This window comes from Solea solea, chromosome 1 (genome assembly GCF_958295425.1).
Source record: "Solea solea chromosome 1, fSolSol10.1, whole genome shotgun sequence".
Classification (NCBI taxonomy): domain Eukaryota; kingdom Metazoa; phylum Chordata; class Actinopteri; order Pleuronectiformes; family Soleidae; genus Solea; species Solea solea.
The window spans coordinates 45,101,109-45,124,531 of NC_081134.1; the positions used below are offsets into that span (position 1 = coordinate 45,101,109).

General features: G+C 43.4%; 1 protein-coding gene across 1 annotated transcript in view; it reads right to left on the bottom strand.

Moving 5' to 3' along the window:
• Positions 1-7,845: 7,845 nt before the first annotated feature.
• zeb1b (zinc finger E-box binding homeobox 1b) overlaps positions 7,846-23,423 on the bottom strand; it is a 55,896-nt gene continuing 40,318 nt past the window's right edge. The window contains exons 2-8 of the mRNA XM_058628789.1: positions 23,128-23,283; positions 18,589-18,750; positions 16,267-16,463; positions 15,758-15,863; positions 13,652-15,348; positions 12,052-12,232; positions 7,846-11,331 (exon numbers count right to left, since the gene is read on the bottom strand). Coding sequence (XP_058484772.1) covers positions 10,643-11,331; positions 12,052-12,232; positions 13,652-15,348; positions 15,758-15,863; positions 16,267-16,463; positions 18,589-18,750; positions 23,128-23,283 — 3,188 coding nt within the window. The 3' untranslated portion in view covers positions 7,846-10,642. The remainder of the gene's footprint in view (positions 11,332-12,051; positions 12,233-13,651; positions 15,349-15,757; positions 15,864-16,266; positions 16,464-18,588; positions 18,751-23,127; positions 23,284-23,423) is intronic.

Consider the following 23,423-nt stretch of genomic DNA (forward strand, 5'->3'; position numbering starts at 1 on the left):
AAAGGTTTAATAAAAGTACAGTAGTCCAATGAAAAGGCCACGTTGAGCTTGACTGTGCATGGAAACACACATGGACTGACACTCTATGATTGCCATTTATTCTTATCATGTCCGGGTTTACACCTCGCTTTTTGTTATCTTATGGTGTATAATTAGATTTTCAAGCGTGTCTTCTATTAGAGGACGTGGTGGTTAGAATTGGTGCCTTCCTTGGTTCAAATCATGTGAGATGCCCCCCCCCACAGTCCATATGCAGGTTAATTGGAGACTCTAAATTGACTGTATGTGAGTGTGAGTGATTGTTCGTCTCTGGATTGTGACTCTGTGGTAGTTTGGTGAGGTATTCAGTGTGAATCCCTGCCTCTCAGCCAAGCTAGTCGAGCTAGGATTGGCTCCGTTTTACCCCACAGCTCTGAAAAGATAAGTAGTGGAGAGTGAATTAATAATTAAGCATTTCATAATTCATCTGTCTGTTCAACAGTGAAGATATTTCAGTTTGAATGAAGCAGTGCAACACTGAGAGTCTTTCTACTGGTGTCAGAAACACATCTGGGTCGATTTTACTGTGAAACACACAAGCACTTTATTAAAAACTCACCACAGCCACCCCTATCACCCACCCCGAGGCCAACCACACCCCGCAGTGCCCCGGCACAAGGCCCCACCAACATCTTGGAGCCCAGGCGCCCAGCGTTGACCTCCGCTGAGTGAGCCGTCCACAGCCGACCACCCCATCTATAGAAAGGTGTGTCATGATGAGCCATGGCTTTGCCCCCAGGCTAGGCCAGACTTTGACCCCCCTACAGCCGGTAACAAGCTGCGAGAGTTCCCAAACCTAAAGAATGACGTCATTCTATTCTCGCAATCCTGGTAGAGAGAACTAATTTCTATGTTCTTGCAGAGTATGTACAGTGGTGTAAAGACATGTCACACCTTCTAATGGGCTGATCCACTGACCCCGAGCAGCCAATCAGGGAGCTACTTTGAGGACAGGACAATGGGATTACACAACACACACACACTCATTCTTGTTCAGCATTCTCAGTAAGAACACTCATAGACATAATGCATTCTGTAGGCCCTTAACCTAACCTTAACCAGCACAATTAAATGAACTCTGAACTCTTAACCAATTTTGACCCTAACCCTAAAACCAAGTCTCAACCCTCAAAAACCCTTTAAAGTTGTGCAGACCAGACAAAATGTCCTCACAAGGTAAAATGTCCTCACAAACTAGGTTCTGAACCCAAATGTGTCCTCACAGCCTACTACAGACATGTACACACACACACACACACACACACAGGGGAGACTCAGGAGAGAGAGAAGAAATGGATATTTGCATGAGTGTGTGTTTCATGCATGCTTTCTTGTGTTGTTTGTGTGTGTGTGTGTGTGGGAGGACCAAAAGCACACACGAGTGAGTAGTTGGGTGGAGGTGTGTGTTACTTACAGCAACCTTTGTTTGTGTGTGTGTGTGTGTGTGTGTGTGTGTGTAGGCAGGTGGGCGGTAGTTTTCCAAAGAGCAGACCATTTAATTGAATTCTGTGCAGCTCCTTGTTATTCTAGTCATGACTGAGAGCTGCTCCATATTGTCCCAACAGTGTGGGAGGCCATACCTGCAAACACAGGCTAGTTGGCACCGTGTGTGTGTGTGTGTGCGTGTGTGTGTGTGTGTGTGTGTGTGAAGGCTGTGCTAGGTTGTGAAGTTATTGTGGTTGTGCCGGTGTTTTTGTAGCACAACTCGAGTCCTGATGTGGTAACAAGGAGGGGAAGTGGTGAAAGTCAGCGTCGAACCTCACCCTGAAAAGAAAGCATGTAACTGCCAGAGCACTAATACTAAATATATGTTAGTGTGTGTTTGAGAGAGAGAGAGAGAGGGAGGGGGGAGGGAGAGGGAGGGAGGGCAAAAGAGAAAACATGAGAAAATGGGTTTGTGTAAAGCTATGAACTCACTGTCATTAGAAGACAAAACAACACTGCTCCTAACACACATTTGCCTCCACAATAGAGACGATATGCTGTCTAATAAAAGGAATAGAGTCTCTAAGCAATTACAAGCTTAAATGATGATGCATAAATGTCATTTACAGATAGATTTCACTGGGGCTTATCTCTCAGGTAATAGGATTCAGCTGGAAGGCAGGAAAAGAGAGATGTGTGAGCGTGTGTGTTGTGAAAAAAGAAGCTTTATTTATGATGGGGGGGGGGGGGGGGGGGGGGGGGTGATTGGTAAAAGGTGACCAGGTTTCAGGATAATGACTCCTTGCCAATCGAGGACACCTAAAACCTTGGTGAGTGTAACATGTTTAACGATTGGTTTCATATCACAGTGTCTGAAGGGTAATTCTCCAGGGAGGGGCTTCAACGATGAGCTAAACACAGCTCCATTATAATCCAAACAACCCCCCAACACACACACACACACAGATGTTCTCCCTGCCATCTGCTGTTGGTGACCTCATGGTCGTCAGATCAGTCCTACTGGACAAACACGTGACTTCTGTGTGTACTTGTTGTTTGTTGTCTATCAGAATCAAAGGGAACATGACGACTAGAGGAGTCAGTGTCGTACCTTGCTGGAGCCTACAGTCCATAACCTCACTGTTAGATGTTAAACCATTATCATTGATCACTCTGTTCCATAATGTTTGAAACCACTGTTTGCCCTGTGTCAGCTAAGATTGGCACCAGCGACCCTCATGTGGAGGATAAAGCGGTAGAATGAGTATTTCAATATGTGAAACATCACAAACAATTGACATACCACTAATATCCTTTGTGTTGATTCTCACATTCTGTACCAGTACCAGAAACTTCTCGATTTTAGCCTCTGGGGCTTCTACAGGGACTTCTCATGAGCTCATAATACCCGGTCCTGTTCTGTTTATCTCTTTGCGATTCGTGATACTCATACTCCTATGGCTATACTACATTACCCAGAGTGCACTGGTACGCGCCGCACGCCCGCCCCTCAAAAGACGTTCACTCGTAAGGAGGTCTCATGAGTCGAGTGTGCCAGACAGGACGTGAAGATGAAGATATCTCGCTGATGTTCAATGTCAACATTAACGTCAAGCTCCTTTCCAGGATTTGTTTGCATTGGTGTAAGTATATGAAGATCATATTCATCAATAATATCAATGTTGTTGGTCCTCCTAAATATGTTTATTTGGCCATTTAAGTTACACTACAATCTATGTTTAGGTCATTGTCTGCTGTTTTGTTATTGTAGAGATAAACACAGGAGAATGTCATTCAAAGCATTTACTTTGCATAGTTTCTCCAATTTTCTCCATGTCTGTCTTTGATGTGTGTGTCCACAGGGAATGGTCCATGCCAGTTAGTTTCCTTGTGCATCAGCCTGTATGCTACTTGAGGACCGCCCCCCTGAAGACCTCCCTTGGGCCACAAGCAAGTGAACAAACATAATTTGTCTGGAAAGTTGAAAGTTGAATAAAACCATTTAAAATCAGCATCATGTTCTAGTATTTGAATATATCACTTAATGACCACCCACCGCCTAATTTACCTGGCAACAGTTGAAAAGGGGAGTACCGGGACTTATTTCTTTCCACTTAAAGCACTGGCTGTAAGTGAAGGTAATGTCATGCAGAACATAGTGTTGTGCACATTGTGACATTACCATACGGTGCACAACACTATGCATTGACAGATTTATTAGTGCCTGCAGCTGCAAGGCATTCTAGTGAGAACCCTAGGGTTCTCACTAGAATGCCTTGCGCTGCAAGGCATCTCTTGTAATCGTGCGCGTTTATTCTGCTTTTTATTCTCGCGCCCTCCCGTTATTTCGGCACGCTACTCCTCCTGCATCTTTGAGAAACCCCCAACACAAGTTATATCAAAATGTGCGCCTTGACCGGGAATGGTGTGCTATGACTTTTCTAAGATTTTCATATAACCATTGGGATAATATTTACAAAAAACTGAACAAAAATTAACATTGAAGTGGATGGGAGACCGAAAAAAACCAAGCCCGCTTTGGAGCATCACAGTGTCGTCATACTTTAACGTAGAAACGTGGTTGGAAGTTTAAACGGGTCACAAGACTTGGGACTTTTCTGACCTAAGTCGACATTTTGATACATGTTACGGTTTTTGAACTATCGCAGTTTAAGTTTTGTACTTTTTTTCAAAGCTTTCTGATTTTATAATGGGTGTGTGTGTGGTCGTTAGGTGTGAGCTAGAGTGACACACTCTAGCAAGATCCAGCAAAATAATCAGAAAAACTTCTAAACAAACTCTTCTCCTGCCCACAATTTCCAACCTACAGAGACAATTTTTACATCAAAATGTTGCCATGGTTGTCGTCTAACCCTGTGTGTGTTTGTCATGTTCATATGACTTGTAGTTTTTCTTAAAATCACCTCAAAGCACAGAGAACTCTGGTCACAGTCTCAATTCACTCCCATGTTAAAATGTCTGCTTTGGAGTTGTGGAAAATCAAGATGAGGGTGATTTTAAAACTGTGATTTCTCTGTCAATTCACGCCCGTTTGTCACAAATTTTGAGATGGGAGCTGCTGAAAGCCTCCTGGCGCTCACAAACCAAAAATTTTATCTCTATCATCAACCGTTCTTGAGATATGACAACTTTAAAACATGCTGTTTTCTCTGTGAGAATGGGAAACAGAGGGGATTGTGAATCTCTCTCTCTCCCTCTCTCCTGTCACTCCAGCAGTTTGCCCCGCCCCCTCCTCTGCCGGCCCTGATTACACACACCTGCTGACAATTAAGCCATGTGGACTATAAAAACTCCCTGTTCCCCTGTTTCAGTGCCAGTGTGTTTTCGTCCATGCCTGATCACCATAGCGCCTCGTCACAGCCCCAGAATCCTCAAGTTTTTGATCCTCTTGGTGAGCGATGCTTTATTTTGTAAGTTTTCTTATCATAGCCTGTTAGCTGATACCTTAGTTAAGATTTATAGCTTTTGTTTTCCTCCTTGGGAGAGATTTTTTGTTTGTTAATTTTCACAGCCTTTTAGGAACTCCAATCGCTAGGCTTGTGACTTACCTTTTATTAGTTAGATCCAATCATTTAGATTGTGTTTTGTTTTTTATCTCATTCTTAGTTGGTTAAGGATCGCCAATCATTAGGATTGTGCTTTTGAGTTAACTTTTGTTTTGAAGTGTTTAGAGCCGTGTTTTCCTCCGTTTGGAGAGTTTTCTGTTTAAGTTTTACATGATAACCTTAGTCCGAGTATGTTTCCTCTTCGGAGTGATTTTTTTGTTCCGCGTTTATAGTTCCACAACGTTTCTCTTGTAGAGCGTTGCGCTCGCAATTTGTTATAGGTTTTCATAGCCACGCTTTTGTTTTTCCTCAGTAAAGAGGACCTGCCTTGAGAATTGTTTTCGAGTGCCAATAAAGACAATTAAAAGGCCTCTGCGTCTGAGTCCTCTCTGATCCGTCTTGTTATCTCCTCTAAAACTTGGTGTTTTTAAAGGGTGATTCCACCAAAATACCACTCTGTCTAAATGCTTTTAAAGGTTCAATCCACATGTTCAGATATTATAACGCAGGTGTTTGGAAGGGGGAGGGGGCATCAGGGAGTGGGAGGGGTTATGAGTTATTCTCTTTCAAAGGGTGTACCACTCAATCCTTAACCAGCACAAGTCCTGCACGCGAAGACACATACCGCAAGAACTGCAGGCACATTCGAAATTTCGGCACGGAATTGCGGAAATCTAGTTGTAGATGATGTCATGTTGTGATCATCAATAGTTTGTTGGACAGCTGTGTTGGTGTGAACAAACTGCAAATACACATGGTTCTCAAACAGTGGTTCTCATACAGATATGCATGAGCTGATGCTGACTGTGTAAAAATGGAGCTCTGAAGCAGCAATTTGTCACATGAAGTGACATATTAACGCGCGCACACACACACACACACACACACACACACACACAACCTCCATGTTCATTCTGCTATTTAGCGGTTGAGTAAATGAACATGATATTTAAGTGACTGCTACCTTTTCTTTCCTCCTCCTCCTCCTCCCCCCGGCTTTTCTCTAAATTTCCCCTGGGAACTTCTGCCCCTTGGGTTTGGTTTGGTGTCAGAGTCCCCGGGAACCGTGATACTTCATCAGGCTTTTGCACCGTTATTGGCAAGAGCACTCCATATCCTCTTAGCAGCGCTGGCTTTTAAATTTTCCTTTGAAATGCTGAGTCCAGCAGAACATACAGCAATGCCTTGGCGTTGAGTCCCGACTTGGACTGAGAGTCTGTAAAAGGGCCATGAGTCTTGCACACGGCCACAGGCTACACACGGTTCTAAACCCGAGTCACTGTTGCACCGTGGGCTTCAGCTCTGCCGTGACCACAGCTAAAGACATTTCTTGTAGACACAATTACAAGATGCTGGTGGGCTTTATTCCAACACCCACCACCCATTTTCCACCCAACAGGATGCAGAGAGAGTATTAGAGGAAGATGCTGAAAAGAGAGAGCTGGGGAGAACTATCAAATGTGTTCACCAGCTATTATCATTTTCAACTCCTCAACTTGCTATGGATTTTTTAGTCCATTCTATTATTAATTCATGTCAGTGGAGGGGATGGTGCTGGGGAGGCTGGAGGAGGGTCGACCCTTCTTGAAACCTAATCTAGATCGATATGGCTGACCTTGGGCCGGCCTGCTACCAGGACTGGAAGGATGGTGTGTGTGTGTGTGGCTGGTGGTGGTGTGTGAGTTCTGACTGATAACTGTTTTTACTAATATAAAGATAGATAGTTATTCTTTAGCTCGTCAGTCATTCAACATCTACAGCATGGCTGCACAATATTAGACAAAGCTGAAATTGTGTTGTGTCTTTTTGTAATATAGTTGAGATATTATATTGTGATCTAAATAAGTAATACTTATAATTATGACAAGTAATACTTCCCATAATTATCTGGGGAGTATCATCTGCATAGAAATAAAACAATGACAATATAAGAGATGGAAAATGAGAGTGAACCATCCTTTTTTTAACTTAGAGGGGGGAGAAGAGCTTTATTATCACCATAGGGAATTCAAATTAGCATTTTAACCATTTTCAAGTTGTAGTCATCTGCATGAGAAAACTCATGTAACAAAAACTACTCAATTTAATAACTTAGTCCGTGTTAAATAGGACTTCACTTATATCAATCAAACTTCTGTAGATAAGTAATTGAAGTGGGAACTCTTTTATCTTTTTCAAATCAAACAAAGATTCTAATTTGTTTTTCAATGCCAATCACAAGTGTAATACATATTCTTCTCATGCTTGCATAAGGTAATGATTATTGTGTTGGTATTTCACGTGGAAATGCTCCATCAGGTTTTAATTACATATTGAATAAATATTGAACTGGACCTTGAATTAAAAATTCATGTCACAATTTTGATTACAGTGTCTGAACCCCCCCCCCCCCCACACACACACACATACACATTTAGATATTTTGTCCAAATCATTGTGCCCATGAACAGGCTATGATAGCGACGATGGTAGAGCAGGTCATCTTTCAACTTGAAGGATGTGGGTTCAATTCCCGGCTCCACTAGGCTACACGCCAATGTGTCCTTGAACAAGACACTTAACCCCACATGCTCTAGATGACTGTGCCAAGCCGTGTGTGAATGGTTTAATGGCAACAACTCGCTATATAAATACAGACTTGTTTGCCATCTAATGAGAGGAATCCAACTAAATTAACATCACAAGAAATTTCATTTAAACTGAGAAAATATGATTTTACAAAGTGTTCCCTCATGAGATATTTTCATTGTCATTTTGACATCTTTAATATTGTGTGATTTAAATGTTGTCAATGACAGTATCACAGCAGACTGAGCAGCTTGTAATTGATGTATTTTATTGTGAGATGGGGAGTCATAAAAATAAACAAAAATAACCCAAAAACAATCACAATAAAAAATATAAGGGTATTGAAATGGGGGGTGGGGGGTGGGGTCATATAAAAGTGGGCATGGTCTTGAGACGTACATATAAAGTAACAAATTGGCACAAAAGAAAACAAAAAAGGACATCCGTCAATATTATTTTGGCTTGGCAAAAGGGACAGTTTGTGTGGTTAAGCATCATCCTTCAATACAACAGCACACACTCATGCTATTAGACATACAATTAGTTTTTTTTTTCTTCAAAAGTTCAGTAGCTTTATATTAGAGAGGGGATAGTGAAGGAAACTAATAAGAGAAATGAATGTAGAGAGGTCACAGGTTCCAATTTTCAGGCTTGCACGCAGCCACTTCCTTCATATTTCTGTGATGTGCCGGAGTCTCATCTTGCAGGCTTGCAGATCATTGCCTTTGGATGTGTTTTTTTCTCTCTCTCTCTCTCCATACTAAAATATATTATCGTATTAATACAAACTACAGTATTGTACACTACATAGTGAAATAAATAACCATGAAGAAATATAAAAAAATAAGACATAAATATAAAAGTTCTCTATAACTAAACAGACATACCTATCTCGTTGGGGGGTGGGGGGTGGGGCATAATACTGCTGAACAGGCACAGAACAGAACATGGAACATAACACAAACAAAAAATAATACTGACAGGTAAAAACTTTGATGGAGTTGACTCCTGGGATTCTGATCTGCTTACATTTTGTTACCTGAAGAGATGTCTGAGCATTTCATGGTGCATAAAACAGGTGCACTGACTAAGCTTTGAAAAAGGCAGGACACACATGACATGTAGCAATCACACTGCATCGCCTTCCAATGAGTGGAAAAAAACACATGTGCATTCAAATTCATAGGAAGTAGAAAATAACAACACATCATGGGAAATCTATAATACATGAATACGTGGTGATCGCTCAGGTGTGATCATACCTGCTCAACATTGTGTGGCACTTTTGACATGCATGTTTCTCTTGACTTGTCTTGGTTTGTTTTCTTTTTGCATAAGCCTCAGCTGTGTGTGTGTGTGTGTGTGTGTGTGTGTGTGGGAAGCATTATACAGTTCTCTGTATCACCTTTCTGCTCACAGTTTGACATTTTAGGTTTTTTTGCTTATTTGCATTCGTGCAATGATGTCGATGAAAAGACAAACTCTCAGACTGCTCTCACATCTGCACAATAGCTATGACGCTCCAGCCAAGAGATGTTTACTTTACATGAGCATAAAAACTACAAAACAAGGGAAACAGTGAACATGTCCACTCTTAAAACCTCCACTTCATGTTCTCTTTACAATATGTTTTGCGTACGTATTAAACAAACAAGCAAACTGTAACATGCTTATTTGTTAACTTAAGCTGGCTTTTTCTTCTTCTTTGTCTTTGGCTTCCATTTGAAATATAACAAACCAGCTTACATTACCACCACACACTGGACTGAAGTGTGGCAGGAGTATAGATTTTATATAAATAATGGACATGGTCTCTTGGTCTTCAAAGTTAAGCCAGTGCTGAAGCACCTGAACGATGTATTCTCTTGAAAGGCCATCAGGGGGCGACTCCACTGGTTTGTATTCTATAAGTTGTTTTTTTTGTTTGTTTGTTTGTTTTACTAAATTAATAATGTCAGTAAACAATTTCCTGAGGAGTTTATGGTCTCAATCACTAGTTTCAGGTCTTTTTCAATCCATTTTGTTGTCCCATTTACAGTCAAATGCACCATAAGCATGCTATGATTTATGGCATTGGATATGGCCTCACTGACTGCTGCAACTTTCCAGCTCATCACACTCTTATTAAGCTCCACCCCTTATTTCCTCCAAATATGGTCTCTTCTGGTGCCAAAAACCAACGTGGTGCTGGCCAAATTCACAAACGCGGAAAATTCAAAATGGCAAATACCCTTCTTGTAGGAAATCACGTGTTTACGTATATGTTATAATGTTATCATGCTTCTCATCTTACTCTCACAAAGAAAACAACATTTCCCAACATGTCAAATGATTCCTGTAAACCACTGCTTTGTAAAAATACTTTGATGATAATGTATCTAAAAGTCTAAAAGGAACTAAAATGAAAGTACCCATCCTTTTTTCTCTTTAAGGCTCAAAATCCACTCCAACACAAAAAGTGATGCTAACACCTGCTAACATGATGACATGGTATATCTAGTGCAGTAATACTGAAGGGTAGACGACACAACTCAACTGCTTATTCCATAGGTAAACCAAGCCACTTGTAGTGCACAGGAGTTTTCTTATTTTCCTTCCAACTTAATAAAATACTGAATTTTTTTTTGTTCATTGGCAATAAAAACGTATAGAAATATCTTCCAACTGTACAGATTTTAAAGGTTAAAGTAAGAGTGATAAAATTAGTAACACTGATAAAAAGAAATGACCCAATGTGTTTAAGTAATAAAACATTATCTAAACATGTTGGCTCTAGCTTCCAAAGTCTGTATAATGCATTTCCTTTGTTAAAATTTGTGTTTTCAGCCATTTTTTTTCTTTACAAATGGATTCTTTTCTAACAGAGACAAACTGTTGTCTCCTGTGGAAAAGTCACTAGTATTTTTTCAGGCACACCTGGATTTCTACACAGTAGTGAACTGAAACAAACTCTCAGAGTGACCAGACATCATCTTCTGCATTCTACCTCTGTACAAGGAGAGGAGAAATCTGATTGGGTTTCAAGGAGGAGTCTGGGTCCTCTTTTAGTCAGTATCTCCTTTCTCCTGCAGCGTCTGGTTCTCATCTTCAGAAACCATCTCCCTGCTTGTTTTGCCTCTGCCCTCCTCCATGACCTCCCCCTCTTCCTCCATTGTGACTTCCTTCTCTTCTTGAACGCTCTCGAGCACCTCATCCTGCCTCGTGTCATCCTCCTCTTCCTCCAGATTAATATCTATCTCTGTCTTCTCCTCCTTTCCTTCCTGTTCCACCATAATTCTCTGCACCTCCTCCTCCTCCTCCTCCACATTCCTGTCCTCTTGCTCCACCTCCTCGTCCCCAATCTGCACCACCTGGATGTCAGCCATGTCCACCACTCCTTCCTCCTCCTCCTCCTCCTCCTCCTCACTTTCCTCATCCTCTCTTGTGCTGCTTCCTTGCTCGTCTAAATCCAGCTGGGAGGGGACCATCTGCACCTGGCTCAGGGCCTCCATTTCAGTCTGGACCTCGCCATACACCTCTGGACTCTCCCCTCCTGCTTGGTTCTGTGTTTCCTTCTTGCAGTACGAGTAGCGGTGGTTCATGTGCTGGGAGTAGGAGCCCGAGTGGGAGAAGCGCTTGCCACACTTGTCACACTGGTACGGCTTCTCCCCCGAGTGGAGTCGCATGTGTTCGATCAAGTGGTGTTTGTGTTTGAAGGCTTTGCTGCAGATCCCGCACTCGTGAGGTCGCTTCCCTGCACAGAGAGTAGAAGTGCAACAAGTCAGTGCATTTAAGAAAAAATAAAGTACCGTTGAGTTAAAAAGCACAGACACGGGAGGAATAAAAACTAAACATAGTGCAATCAAAACCAATTCCCCACACTGAGCGGCCATAATGGAGTCTAACATCCACATATCCAAGGAGAACAGGTCAAAACAATGCAGCCAACGTGTGTTTAAAAACCTACAAGGAAATGTTATCCAGGCAGTGAGCTGCTAGTTTCAACTGGCATGAGGTCATTTGGAGCTGAAAACAGTGTTTCAAGCCAGGTATCACAACAAAGGAGAAAATAGCTGAAACGCCTCTGAGAATGTTGACCTGAGCTTGGCCATGGAATCACCATCTTAGAGCAATCCAAATCACTAGCAGAGCTCGCCTCTTGCAACACTCTGTGCTTCACATGAGACGCTGGCAGGGCAGAGGTGGGGAGTTGGCGGAAAGAAGTTCTCAGACCACTTCTAAGCGTGTTGAGTAATACCTGCTGGAGTGGAGTTGTCCTACACTGTAGCATGAAATCCCCCTTTGCTTTGCTCGCACTCTGACTCATCTTTACCAGGATTCAAAGTGAGTGATGGTGAGACGAGTTCTGGGTTTGTGTCTTGTTTTATTCTTTTAATTCAAGTTCCATGTGTGACCAGCACTGGTGTTTGTGTGTATGACAGGGGAAACAAACGGTGTGTGTGGTTGACTTTACCTGTGTGTTCATATTTGTGTCTCAGCAGCGAGCTGCTCTTCTGGAAGATCTTGTCACACAAGTCGCACGCATACATGCCATTGTCTGTCTTCTTCATCTTCTTCCTTGAGGGGCCGGAGTCGGAGTCATTCTGCTCCTCCACAGTAGATAAACCCTCTGAGCCTGTGTCTTGCCTTTCCTCCTACAGAATATGATAAAGCGTGTTAGAAACCAAGTGGAATACATTTGAAGCAAGTTTGTTTTTACAGCGAAAATGACAATGAATGACTCAAAAAAACAGAATACCAGTGGAGTGTATGTGTGCTTGTGCTTCGGAACAAGTGATGTTGCATCATACGTTACTCATTGCTCTCTCGCTCTCTCTCTCGAGACACTTAACTAATCTTTTCCTTTGCCTGAAACAAACTGTGCAGTTATGAGCGAGCGGTGTACCTGCAGTTTCCTCCTCCTGTCCCTGGGCTGCTAATGCTCACGCACTGATACAGTGAGCGATGATGTGAGCCATCATTAAGGAGCAGATATATATACAAGAGGCTCTTCTTTTACAAGGCAGGCTTATGCCAATCCACTTAACATGAAAGTATAATACAACAACAATAAATCAATGAGGCAGGCGGAGGTGTGGCGTTTAAACAGATTCCAGCAGATCAATAAGGGCTCTGCAGCAAAGTGCAGCCTCATGTCCTCTGGGCGACAGCCCAGGAAGATCACTCACACACACACACACCAAGTGAGACCCACATCTATCTTGAGGGCCTCATTAGGTGTCTGTGCAATGAAGAACTATTAAGGGCTATTATTTTTTACAAAGAGCTGAATTCTGACATTTCTGTATATGAGTTATTGATTAGACTTTGGCTGCTTACACACTATTTATAATGCTGTAGTGGGTTTGAACGATGAGAAGTAATAATTTGGACGTAGGAGTTTGACTCTGCTCCACTTGCTTCTCAAACAGCTTACCTGCTTCTATCAAAGGTAACACACACATTACATCTTCTTATACAACCATGAGCAATGTATTGTTTTTTCCTCTATGACATTTTGAAGCAAACATATACATTATATCAGCTTTACGAAAACTTTGTACAACTTTGGTCACAATCTGGCTAAGTTTCAAGTCTTCGGGCTAAAGTAAAGCACCTGTTCACCAGTAACACTTGGTGAACAGAAATCACATCACATGACTTGTATGCTGTGTCCTTCATCTGTGTTCATCTGCTGAACAACCAAGTTTTTTGAGCAGTGGAATTAATTTCTGAGCTCTGAACGAGTTTTCTCCTTTATTAGCGCATTGTTGCTGTTCCCTCTGTTTGTCTTTACATGAAAGTTGCATAAATGATGCTGGCCTTACACACAGAGAGTTGTATGGAGCTGATAGGTTTAGTCGGCGTTGTGTGAACTCATTCGACAATTGTTTGAATATAATGGACTTTTGTTTGTATTTAAAACCTACGTACTACATCTTTAAGCTAAGCTTTTAAGCTAACACTTCAATATAGTTTTATACATGTGAGAGTGCTATCAATCTTCTAGGCGAGAAAGAAACTATAAAACCTAATTTCCCCAAAAAAATCAATCAAAGCTCTGAGTTGTGTACCTTTATTCCGTTGACATTGATGTTTTCATGCATCTCGGTTCCTGCTGGGCTGTTCGCTGTAGTGGTATAAGTGTAAGTCAGCTGAGGGATCAGGATAGTCTGTTTGTTACTGGTGGCTAGAGCCCTTAGGCAATGCATCGTGGTCACAATGTCAAGGGGATTGGCACTTGACTGGCTGGCAAACAGTGCGACAGGACTGGTGCCCATGCCTGAGAGTGGCAAAACCTCTTTCTTTGTGCAAGTTAGATTTAGGGGTTCATCCTCATTGTTCAGGTGAGAGGAGGAAGATCGGTAAATGCTGGCTTTAGCCACCACTCTGTCCACTTCCTCTCTAGTGGGCTTTGGCAGCGATAGGTCAAGTGGTCCCTCAGAGCTCAGAGGGGGCTGCACTGATACCAGACCAGCCGCTCTGGGACTCGAAGGCGAGGATGAGGCACGCAAGCCGTGAGCACCGTTGACCTCAGCTGGGGTGGCTTCTGTCGGGCTTTCCTGGGTCCCTGAAGAGATCATAGTGGACCCGTCTTTCCCTGGTACCAGAGAAACCACACTCTTGTCTTCACAAGTGTCCTCTTCCTCTGAGGGGGGTGTCGGAGCACCCAGTGATATTTGACCCTCCTGCATTTTGTCAAACCACTTCTTGACCACATGGAGTGGCAGGCTGACTGAGTCTGAGATCTTAGTCAGCTCATCCTTGGTTGGCTCTGCATTTAAGGCAAAATAGGCCTTGAGCAGGGACAGGAGGTTCTTGGGCTGGTTGCAGAGTCCTCCTTCTGACAGCAGGGTGGCGACAGCAGACTCAGACTTATCCAGGCCTGCGCCGTTCAGCCTGAAACCATCCTTCTTGCAGTGCTTGAGGGCATGGAGTGCTTCTAGCCCACCTGGACAGTTATCACACAGGAGACAAGTTTTAGTGGTGATTTCCTCTTTTTCTTTAGTCTCGTTGGACCTGGGGCCTCCAGTAGTAAGGTCTTCTGCGAGTTTCTCTGACTTGAAGGTGTTAGTGGTAGTCTGACCCGGTGAACCTGGCTCTTTTTTCAGGTTTTGGGCTGTGAGCTGGCCCTGGTCCAAGGTGTAGTTTATGATGATTTTTGCATTTCCATCCTGACCCACGATAGGCAGACTGATGGCTGAGATGAGCTGCTGCTGTGGCGGGTGGAGCATTCCAGTGGTTAACCCCGAGTTCACCTGCCCCTGGCCTTTGGCATTATTTTCTAGTACCTGACGAATGACGCTGCCATCCACCGCGACTTTCAGAGCGTTCTGCAGGTCTGCTAGGTTGATGCTGATTGGCGACACCAGGCCAACCGTGGGCAGGACCACGGCTTGCACTGTGCCCTGCAGAGGAGCAGCGGCACCTCCTTTAAAAACTACACCGTTCATGGCAGTGACAGTCGGAGATGTGATCCCCGTTGGCTTGTATTCATAGTCCAAAGGCTCTGTCTTGATCTGGTTGAAGGGAAGCTGCTCCTGCAGGGGTTTGCTGTGCTCCAGCTTCTCTCTAATCTGGGTGCGGAGGACTGAGGGCAGTGTGGGCTGCACTGGTGATGGACCCTGGGTCTGCGCCTTGGTGTTCCCCATGTGCGGTCTGCCATTCACTGAGATGACGCTGATGCACTTCTTACTGCTGATGTGGGAGCTGTATGAACCTGAGTGGGAGAACCTCTTCTTGCAGTTGGAGCACTCATAGGGTTTCTCTCCTGAATAAAACCACAGTGTGTATCACAGAGAGGGTAATAAAGAGGTGGGGGAAAGAAACAGATTTCCATTAGTGAATGAAGCTAAATTAGCAAGCTCGGCCATGAGCACTGTGTCAGGAAAAAGCTCTAATGCCTTTCAATGATGCTTAAAGTGATGTAATGGCACCATCGGGAACCCTTCTCTAATTGCTGTCCCATAATGCAAAAGAAACACAATTACGGCACATAACGGAAAGGTACACAGTGGACTAAAACACAATAAAACATCTCTAAATACTTGAGATAATACAAATAAAACAGAAATAGTGGAGTGCAGACAGAAACATCTGTGGTGACGGCAAAAATGCACACTAGACGAGACATGTACACACACAAAATGCTGCCATGGTGACAAAGGTTGTCCACTCACCGCTATGGATGCGAAGGTGCTCCTTCAGATGGTGCTTGTATTTAAATGCTTTGCCACATTCAGTGCACTTGAATTTTCGATTGCCCCCCGACTGTGAGATGTGTCTCTATCAAACGAGAGGGGAGCGGGGTCATTCAGTGAGATACACAATGAAAACACAACCTTTGAACCACCACTACTTCATGTCACAATATCGTTAATCAGTCAAGGGTAAAAGTTCATGTTTATTTATCGAGTTTGGTGATGAGCTGCTACAGAAACAGACCAGAATTCCATGTAGGGTTGCATCACTTAGTATCACTTTGTCACTACCTAATAGTCAGTAGGACACAAGAAGTGAGCTCCTACATCACAACTAATCCAGTGTCAGCATTACGGGTCCAGTGTGTAACATTTAGGAGGGTTTATTGGCCCACATTGACTTTATGATTTATACATATATAGTTTGCTTAAGTGTATAATCACTTTAAAATAACAATCGTTTGGGTTGTTGGACTGGGAGTTTTTACCTGTCCACCCTTGTGGACCGCCATATGCCTGTCGAGTTGAGCGCGGTATGCAAAGCTGTAGGTGCATTCAGGGCAGCTGAAGCTGTCTTCGGTCCTTTCGTGTCGGTATTTGATGTGCTCCTTCAGGGAGCTGTAACGCTTGTAGCCACGAGTGCAGTATGGGCAGGTGAGCAGCTGAGAGAATGAGTCAGGAGTTCCTGGACAACAAGAAAAAAACACAGACATAATGAATGAAGTGTGGGGGGGGCGCAGTAAAGGATTAAAAAGACATGGTCAACAGGCGTGTAGAATATCCTTTTTGGATATTCTACATGACCTGCTTCAGTAACACTCCACATCAATCATTGACTGATCCCCCCTCCCCCCCACACACGCAGGTAAACAGCACCCAGGTACCAAAGAGATGAAAGCTGATTGCTGATCTGTGGTAACACCTTCCTGTCTGGGAAAAACATGCACTGCCAAAGCAGGACTATGTTTTATTGACAGGATTGTCCTTTTAGCAGACACAAGTCCCAGCCATTGCAGCGTACACACCTGAAGCCTGATTGCCTATTGTGTGTTGAAGTGTTTCAAAAATGCCCACATTTAGTAAGAAAAATGAGCTTGGTAAACAGCATCCACCTGCCGAGGTCTGAGCTGAACAGTGTGTTCCCAGTTGCCTTTCTCCCACACAGGTAAAGCATTCATCCATTAAAAGGTGATGTATTAAGTTCTAGTGTGGGACAGGTGAGGGCCTTGGGATGGGAATGCACACACATTATTACCCAGGTAGGTGTGAGTCAGAGCTCACACAAATGTGACAAATGTACCCAGGTGTTGCCATTTCTCTTCCTCCCCCCTTTCTCTTCCTCCCCCCGTTCTCTCGCTTTGTAAGAAGAAGGTAAAATGCCGGGAGCCATGAAGGGCCAAATGAGCTGCACTTAACAAATTGCTGAGTGTGTAATGAAGTTGGAGAGTGGTGTTTACAGGGTGGGGTTAACACCTGAGGTGAAACGGGGAGCAACTAGAGCCATCTCCTGGGGCAAGTAATTCCTAAGTAGGTGCAATAATAGTGTGATAAGTCATTGACTGTGAGCTTGCGACCGTGTATTTTAGTGCGACTGTGATTTTGGAACGCTGCTGCTCGATTAAACTTACTTTTTCATTTTTAAAATGGTGTTTTAAAATGAAACTGATCACCCATCCGTCGAGCGTAATCCAAATCCACAGCTAAAAGAGCATATTACGCGATCATTCATGTACTTTGGGCATGCCTATGTTGTTGTAAAGAGGAAGCATATTTCTGTAGCTGTTTTTTCTCAGATTCCGAAAATACTAGCCTGGGTGAACCCATCCAAGTCTGCCAGCGATTTGATTTCGTCTGGCAAGGACACACAACTTCAGAATCTCCTACAAAAGGGAACAAATCACAAACAGATTTCTTCCCTGGCATGCTAGAGGCAGGCTTAACACAATGGCTACATGTAGCAGCTTTTGCATACAGCCAACATGGCAGCTAACATGGCAGCCAACATGGCAGCCAACATGGCAGCCACTGCCACTCGATTCCACTGTTGCTTCCATTTTAAGCGACTTGCTCCATGGAGCTCCCCAAGGTAAAAGTGGCATTACTCAATAGCTATCATTCCTAGAAAACTACAACAAGCACGCCCGTTTACACATTTTCCGCCGTTCTGCACATGTCATCCAGATCATTGGTCTGATTGGCTGTAGGCCTAACCAATTGCCTTTTCACCACATCCAAATAATAGTGAAAAGGAAGAGTGAGGATTTATGTTCAGAGGTAATGAACGAGGTGAAATTGAAAGTAAGTGTAGACTGGTAGACTGATAAGAGCTAATCAGAAAGAGACTTTAGGTAATTCCTCATAGTTTCCAAAAGTTCCAACATTTTTGCCCATCCAGACTTAAATCCAACTCTTCAACTTTCAAACTAAAACGAAACCAACAATATACACATTTAGTGGGCTCCAAAACTCTTGGATAGTGTTGACAGTAGGCGTACCCACAACAGGGTTATCTTTATTTATTTTAACATGAAAGATGCCTGAATGGGGCCACACAGAACTTTTGCGTTTGCAGCAAGAAGAACCGGGTTCGAGACCCGGTTGGAACAAGGGCCGTTCTGCATGGGGTTTGCATGTTCTGCTTGTGTGTGCGTGGGTTGTTTGTCTATATGTGGACCTGATATGGACTGGCGAACTGTCCAGTGTGTGCCCCCGCCTAGTGCCCCTATGTCTGTTGAGATTGGCACAGCACCCCCCGCAACCCTCATGTGGGGTAGAGAATGGCCTGAATGCTTTTTGTTGATGTCTATTACCGTTCTCGTCATGGATGCCGGCATCAGGCGTGCCCTGCCGTTGCAGCTCGTCCTCTGGAGCCTCTGGGTAGATGACGGCCGTGTCTCCTTGCTGGAGCATCTCCTCCACCAAAGCATCTGTGCTGACGTTGTCCTCACCATCTGACACACAGTCTTCCTTCACTGTGATAGACCAAAAAACACACATACAAACTGATTAGAGTAACGCCTGCAACAAAATAGGCATGTTATTTCAAGACTGACATCCTGTTTAACCTTCAGTGTCATTATAGCTGACACGGATCCTACAGTCCCAAGCCCTCGGTCATGACATGTTCACCATTATATGACGGGTGAGACAACTAATTAAGCCTTTTGTAAGAATTGAATGGCAAGCCATTATTCACAGTGTTAGGTGAGGTATTTGTTAAAACTGGGATTGATGGTTAGGTGATCTTATCCTGACATATTGTGGCAGATTACTATCTCAAAGGAATGTACGCAGAAACACACACACACACAGATGGCACACTCCTCTCAGCAGAGGCTTGGCCTTCAGACTGTGCTTAATATTCAGGCAAATGAGAACCTGCATGTGGGACCTGAGCACGTTATTCCTCTACATCACATGAGGCCGACTAGCTAGTATAAAGAGCACTAATTAACAATCAGCAGGCTTATGGGAAGGGTAACCTGATGATACATGAAAGCTTCCTTTTCTCCTATGGCTATGATCCCTGCTCAGCCAGCACTTCCTGAAGTGGATCCCAGAACCAAGAATGGTGTGTCTTCAATTAAAACAGGCATCAGTCCTCTAAGGATATGTTCGTATCATTACTGAGAAGAAACACAGAGGTGACCTATCAGCTAAAAGCTAAGTTAGGCTACCAAGGATCCTGTGATAATATTTACTAGGCAGATGTTTTTTGGACCGATTTGAGAGCTCTCCCTTCTGAGTGGAGATTTGAGAATTGTGTTTTGTGAATCGTGGGCGTTGAAAGACGGGGCCAGCTGCATTCTCCATGGAGATGGGAACAGGTGTAGCACTTCATGACTCACGGATACACACACTGAATTCCAGCACTGCTCAGGCTTCCTCTGGTGCACCTTAATAAAGCTACAAAACAATATCTGCAGCCATTTGTTGCTATGGTTATTAAACACCATTCATAGAAACCTCCAGCCCTGAAACAAACCAACAGCAGGTGCTGACAATGTCAGATTGACAAATTCTCATTCCACAGTGGAGGGTCAGCAACATATTATAGACTTTTTCCCACAACCAGAACAGCAATTCAAAAATGGAACGGCACACTGGACATGTTCACATGATTTCTGAGCATATTCATTAGTTGAGTGCTATATAAAAATGTACTTTTTAAAGAGGTAGATTACAAAAACAAAACCACTCTCTTTGATTAATGGCCTGTTTTCTTAGCATAAAGTTTAAAAACCATTTCTTTCCTGTTCTTAGGCTAAGCTAGATGGACCTATTGGAATTCTTTATTTTTAATTACTTTATATTTTTCTCAGTTATGATGGCTCTTGATCAAGTATAGTAAAATATGTAGCATGCATGCAGGAAAGTGCTCACATGGCTGTGTTTCAACTCCCAAACACACCTCCAGGCTACTGAAAGTTGACCATTTCTGTTTAGTGTGTGTCCCAGTCAAGGGTCTGTGGTGTAAAATTATGACAAGCTGTTGTTTTCTTGGCTTATTTCTGTGTGTGTGTGTGTGTGTGTGTGTGTGTGTGTGTGTCTATCCTATCCGTGTGTAGGAAAGGTTGACAGCCTCTTGGAGGTAACTCCGTTATCAGAATGTTCCCATGAAACATCATACAGTGTGCTGAACTCAAGGGTGTGAATACACCGCTGCACAAGAGAAAATCTGCTGGTGTAAAAAAGTAGCATAACCTTACTACAGTACCTCTTAGAACAAAACCAGTAGACCACCTACTCTCTCCTCTTCTCTTCCCCACACTCCTCTCTCATCATTATCAGCCTACATTTCTGCAACATGATACAACACTCTCCCAAGATGCATTTCCTGTCCTGGCCTGGACAACCTCTGTCCCCACTGCTTCCTGTGGTTGTGCATCCAGACCATATTTGTCGATTTTATCACAGATAAAGGATTTTCACAAACACAGTCCGTAGTAAAGAAGCTATGCTTTATCGCCCATGAAAAGGGGATGGGATGGAATAGATAGCAGATGTGTGGTAATTCAAAATGTAGGATGAGTTCCTTACTTCTTGATTTATGCTATTTGACGTTTGTGCTGTCCCTAGAGATTCTCCCTTTCCTGTGCAGAGGGTGGCTCACTTTTAACATCGCACCATGACATATTGCACACAGGAATGTAGGTGTTCCAGTGTCCTGCAGCTCACATGATCCAGGGACCATCACATCAGTGCTAGTATGGATTATGCAGCGCAGCACAAGTGTCATCAAACACATTCGACATTCATTCGTTCTGTGTCCTTAGGCTCTATTTCCATGCAGTTAAATCTGGTCTTTGTCTGTCGCTGCCTCATGATTTCAGAGCTTTCCAGCTCCACCCTGCCCATTCTCTCAGACGTAGTCATGCTCGAAAACTTAGTAAATATAAAGCAGAGGTCCTCCCAAGTCAGCTTTATCTCCTGGAGTAAGTCATCTGGTTAGAGGAGTGAGAGCAGGCTGCAGTTTACTGCCTCAACGCGGGGCTGCTCCGCTACTACATAATCATTTAGGTGTGAATGAGTAATGACAGCGACCGGGGGGCCCATGATACCATATAATCAAGAGGAATGATTCAGAACAAGAGTAGTGTTAAAAAAAAGAGAAAGGATTTGTGGAAAAGAACTCACACAAGATGGCAAAGTGCTGAAAAACCACTGTTTGGTTTTGGAGTGCAGCAGTCTCAAGAGAAGGGGGGGGCCAGGGCTTTAATTTGAAGCAAACAGGGCTGCGCCGAGGAGAAGATTAGTGGGTGGTGGTCATTTTTCAAGGCTGCACCAGAGACTTCCCTCTTCTCAGAAGTGAAACCAACAGAGGGAGGGATGAAGGGATGAGAGACGAGAGAAGTGTGTTTGTTTAAACGACCGTGGCTTTCTCCACGTTTCATCAGTCCCATCCAGTGTGACAGCAGAGCCGTGTTTCATGTATGAGACGAGGAGCTCAAGACAGTATAGAGACAGGTGTGTGTGTGCGTGTGTGTGTGTGTGTGTGCGCACAACGTGCACGCTCATGCATATGAGTGAAGGCAAATATGCCTGATCAGGCATAACTGTGAAGCAGAGCCAGCTTGCTGTTTTAAAGTGTTTAATGTTCACAGGCCCTGGCCAAAACCAATGACATTATTCTTCCTCCAACTTTCCTTTTATGCACAGAGGTACCGCTGCAGAGTGGTGAGGAGGATGACAGCATCGTCTGGGGAATAGGTGGCTACACTCACCGCAACTGAAACCGACTGAGGGAAGGTGAAACTGAAGTAAAATCACTGGAGAGGAATTTTCTAAAAAAGTCCCTCCCTAAATTAGATTGATCGTTTGTTAACTTGACCACTGGTTCCCTTCCACACATCTCTGAGCAAGATTCAGCCAAACTCTGTGGGACAAAACTCCCTGTGCTTAAATATCATGTCAAAGCATTTAATCACATATGGGCTAGTTAGTGTTACACCCACTAAAGTGTCAGATGGAAGCATTGAAACATCTTTCAGCACCTGCAGTTGTTGTTATGAAGAAGTGTGTGTGTGTCTGTGTGATATCAGCATTTCCTGTGGAAGTGAGCTGCCTCTGATGTCACTTCCACATGGTTTGAGGTAAAAAGAAGTTCACTGAGGCCCCTCTAATGCCCACCAGTGCCATATAAGTCTCACCGGGGCTCTGAGGTTGTCGGGCTGTTTTCTGAACTTGAAGGTCTCTCCCTCTTTCGGCATTGTCTTTGTTTAATGTCGCGTTTCCTGCCTTAGTTACAAATCCACTGCGTGTAGTACCTGTTTCCTTACACACTGTGCTTCACAATGAGACAAAGCCTGCAGCCTGTGTACAGATGGCAACAAAAACTTTCTTAACCCAGTCTGCATCACACCACGCGGTCAGTGAAAAACTTTATTAAGGTCATCGTCACGAAGGATAGTGAGTATTATGATGTGGGTGGGAGCAGTTTCCATTTCATAACGCACATAAAGTGCACACTGTAGTTTTTGCTGTTAAAACATTGCATCTCAAGATAGAAGACTTACTTAAAGCACAATATATGCTGAACCTGCATAGGAAATACTGTTAAGGCTATGAGGAGCAAACAGTTTACATTTTTTAAGGAAAATATACACTTATACTAACTTTACTAACGCTAGCATTGCTTATCTTTCCAACCGTCAATAAAAAGACAATTACTTTGTAAAGCGATTGCTGTAATCCCTCACTGGTTTACTTTTCTCATTCTTTGAAAACTTTGGATAAACTTTTCAGCAAAAACATGCTTTTTGATTCACAATGAATGATTCATGATGAATTTGCAACAATGGTGATAATAGAGTATGTTTAAGTATAAAAGAGTATGTTTCTGGACTTACCTGGATCCCAGCAGTGATCCCTGGGGTGCTCGTCATCCGGCAGGGTGCTGTCGCACTCGGCTCCGTCTGCCACAGGCCCCTCCTCCTCCACGATGTGCAGCTTGTCCTCGTCATCTGACTCTGAGCCGGCCTCCACCACATTATTGTAGTTAGTCACTGTGTGTTAGGGACATGGAAGGCAGAGGTTAGAATGACTCTTTAATTACTCTTACAAGCAGAGCGGCTACACACTTTTAGCATTTCTATCCTTAATAGAGATAATAGGAAGTATACTGTACATACTCCTACTGAATGTG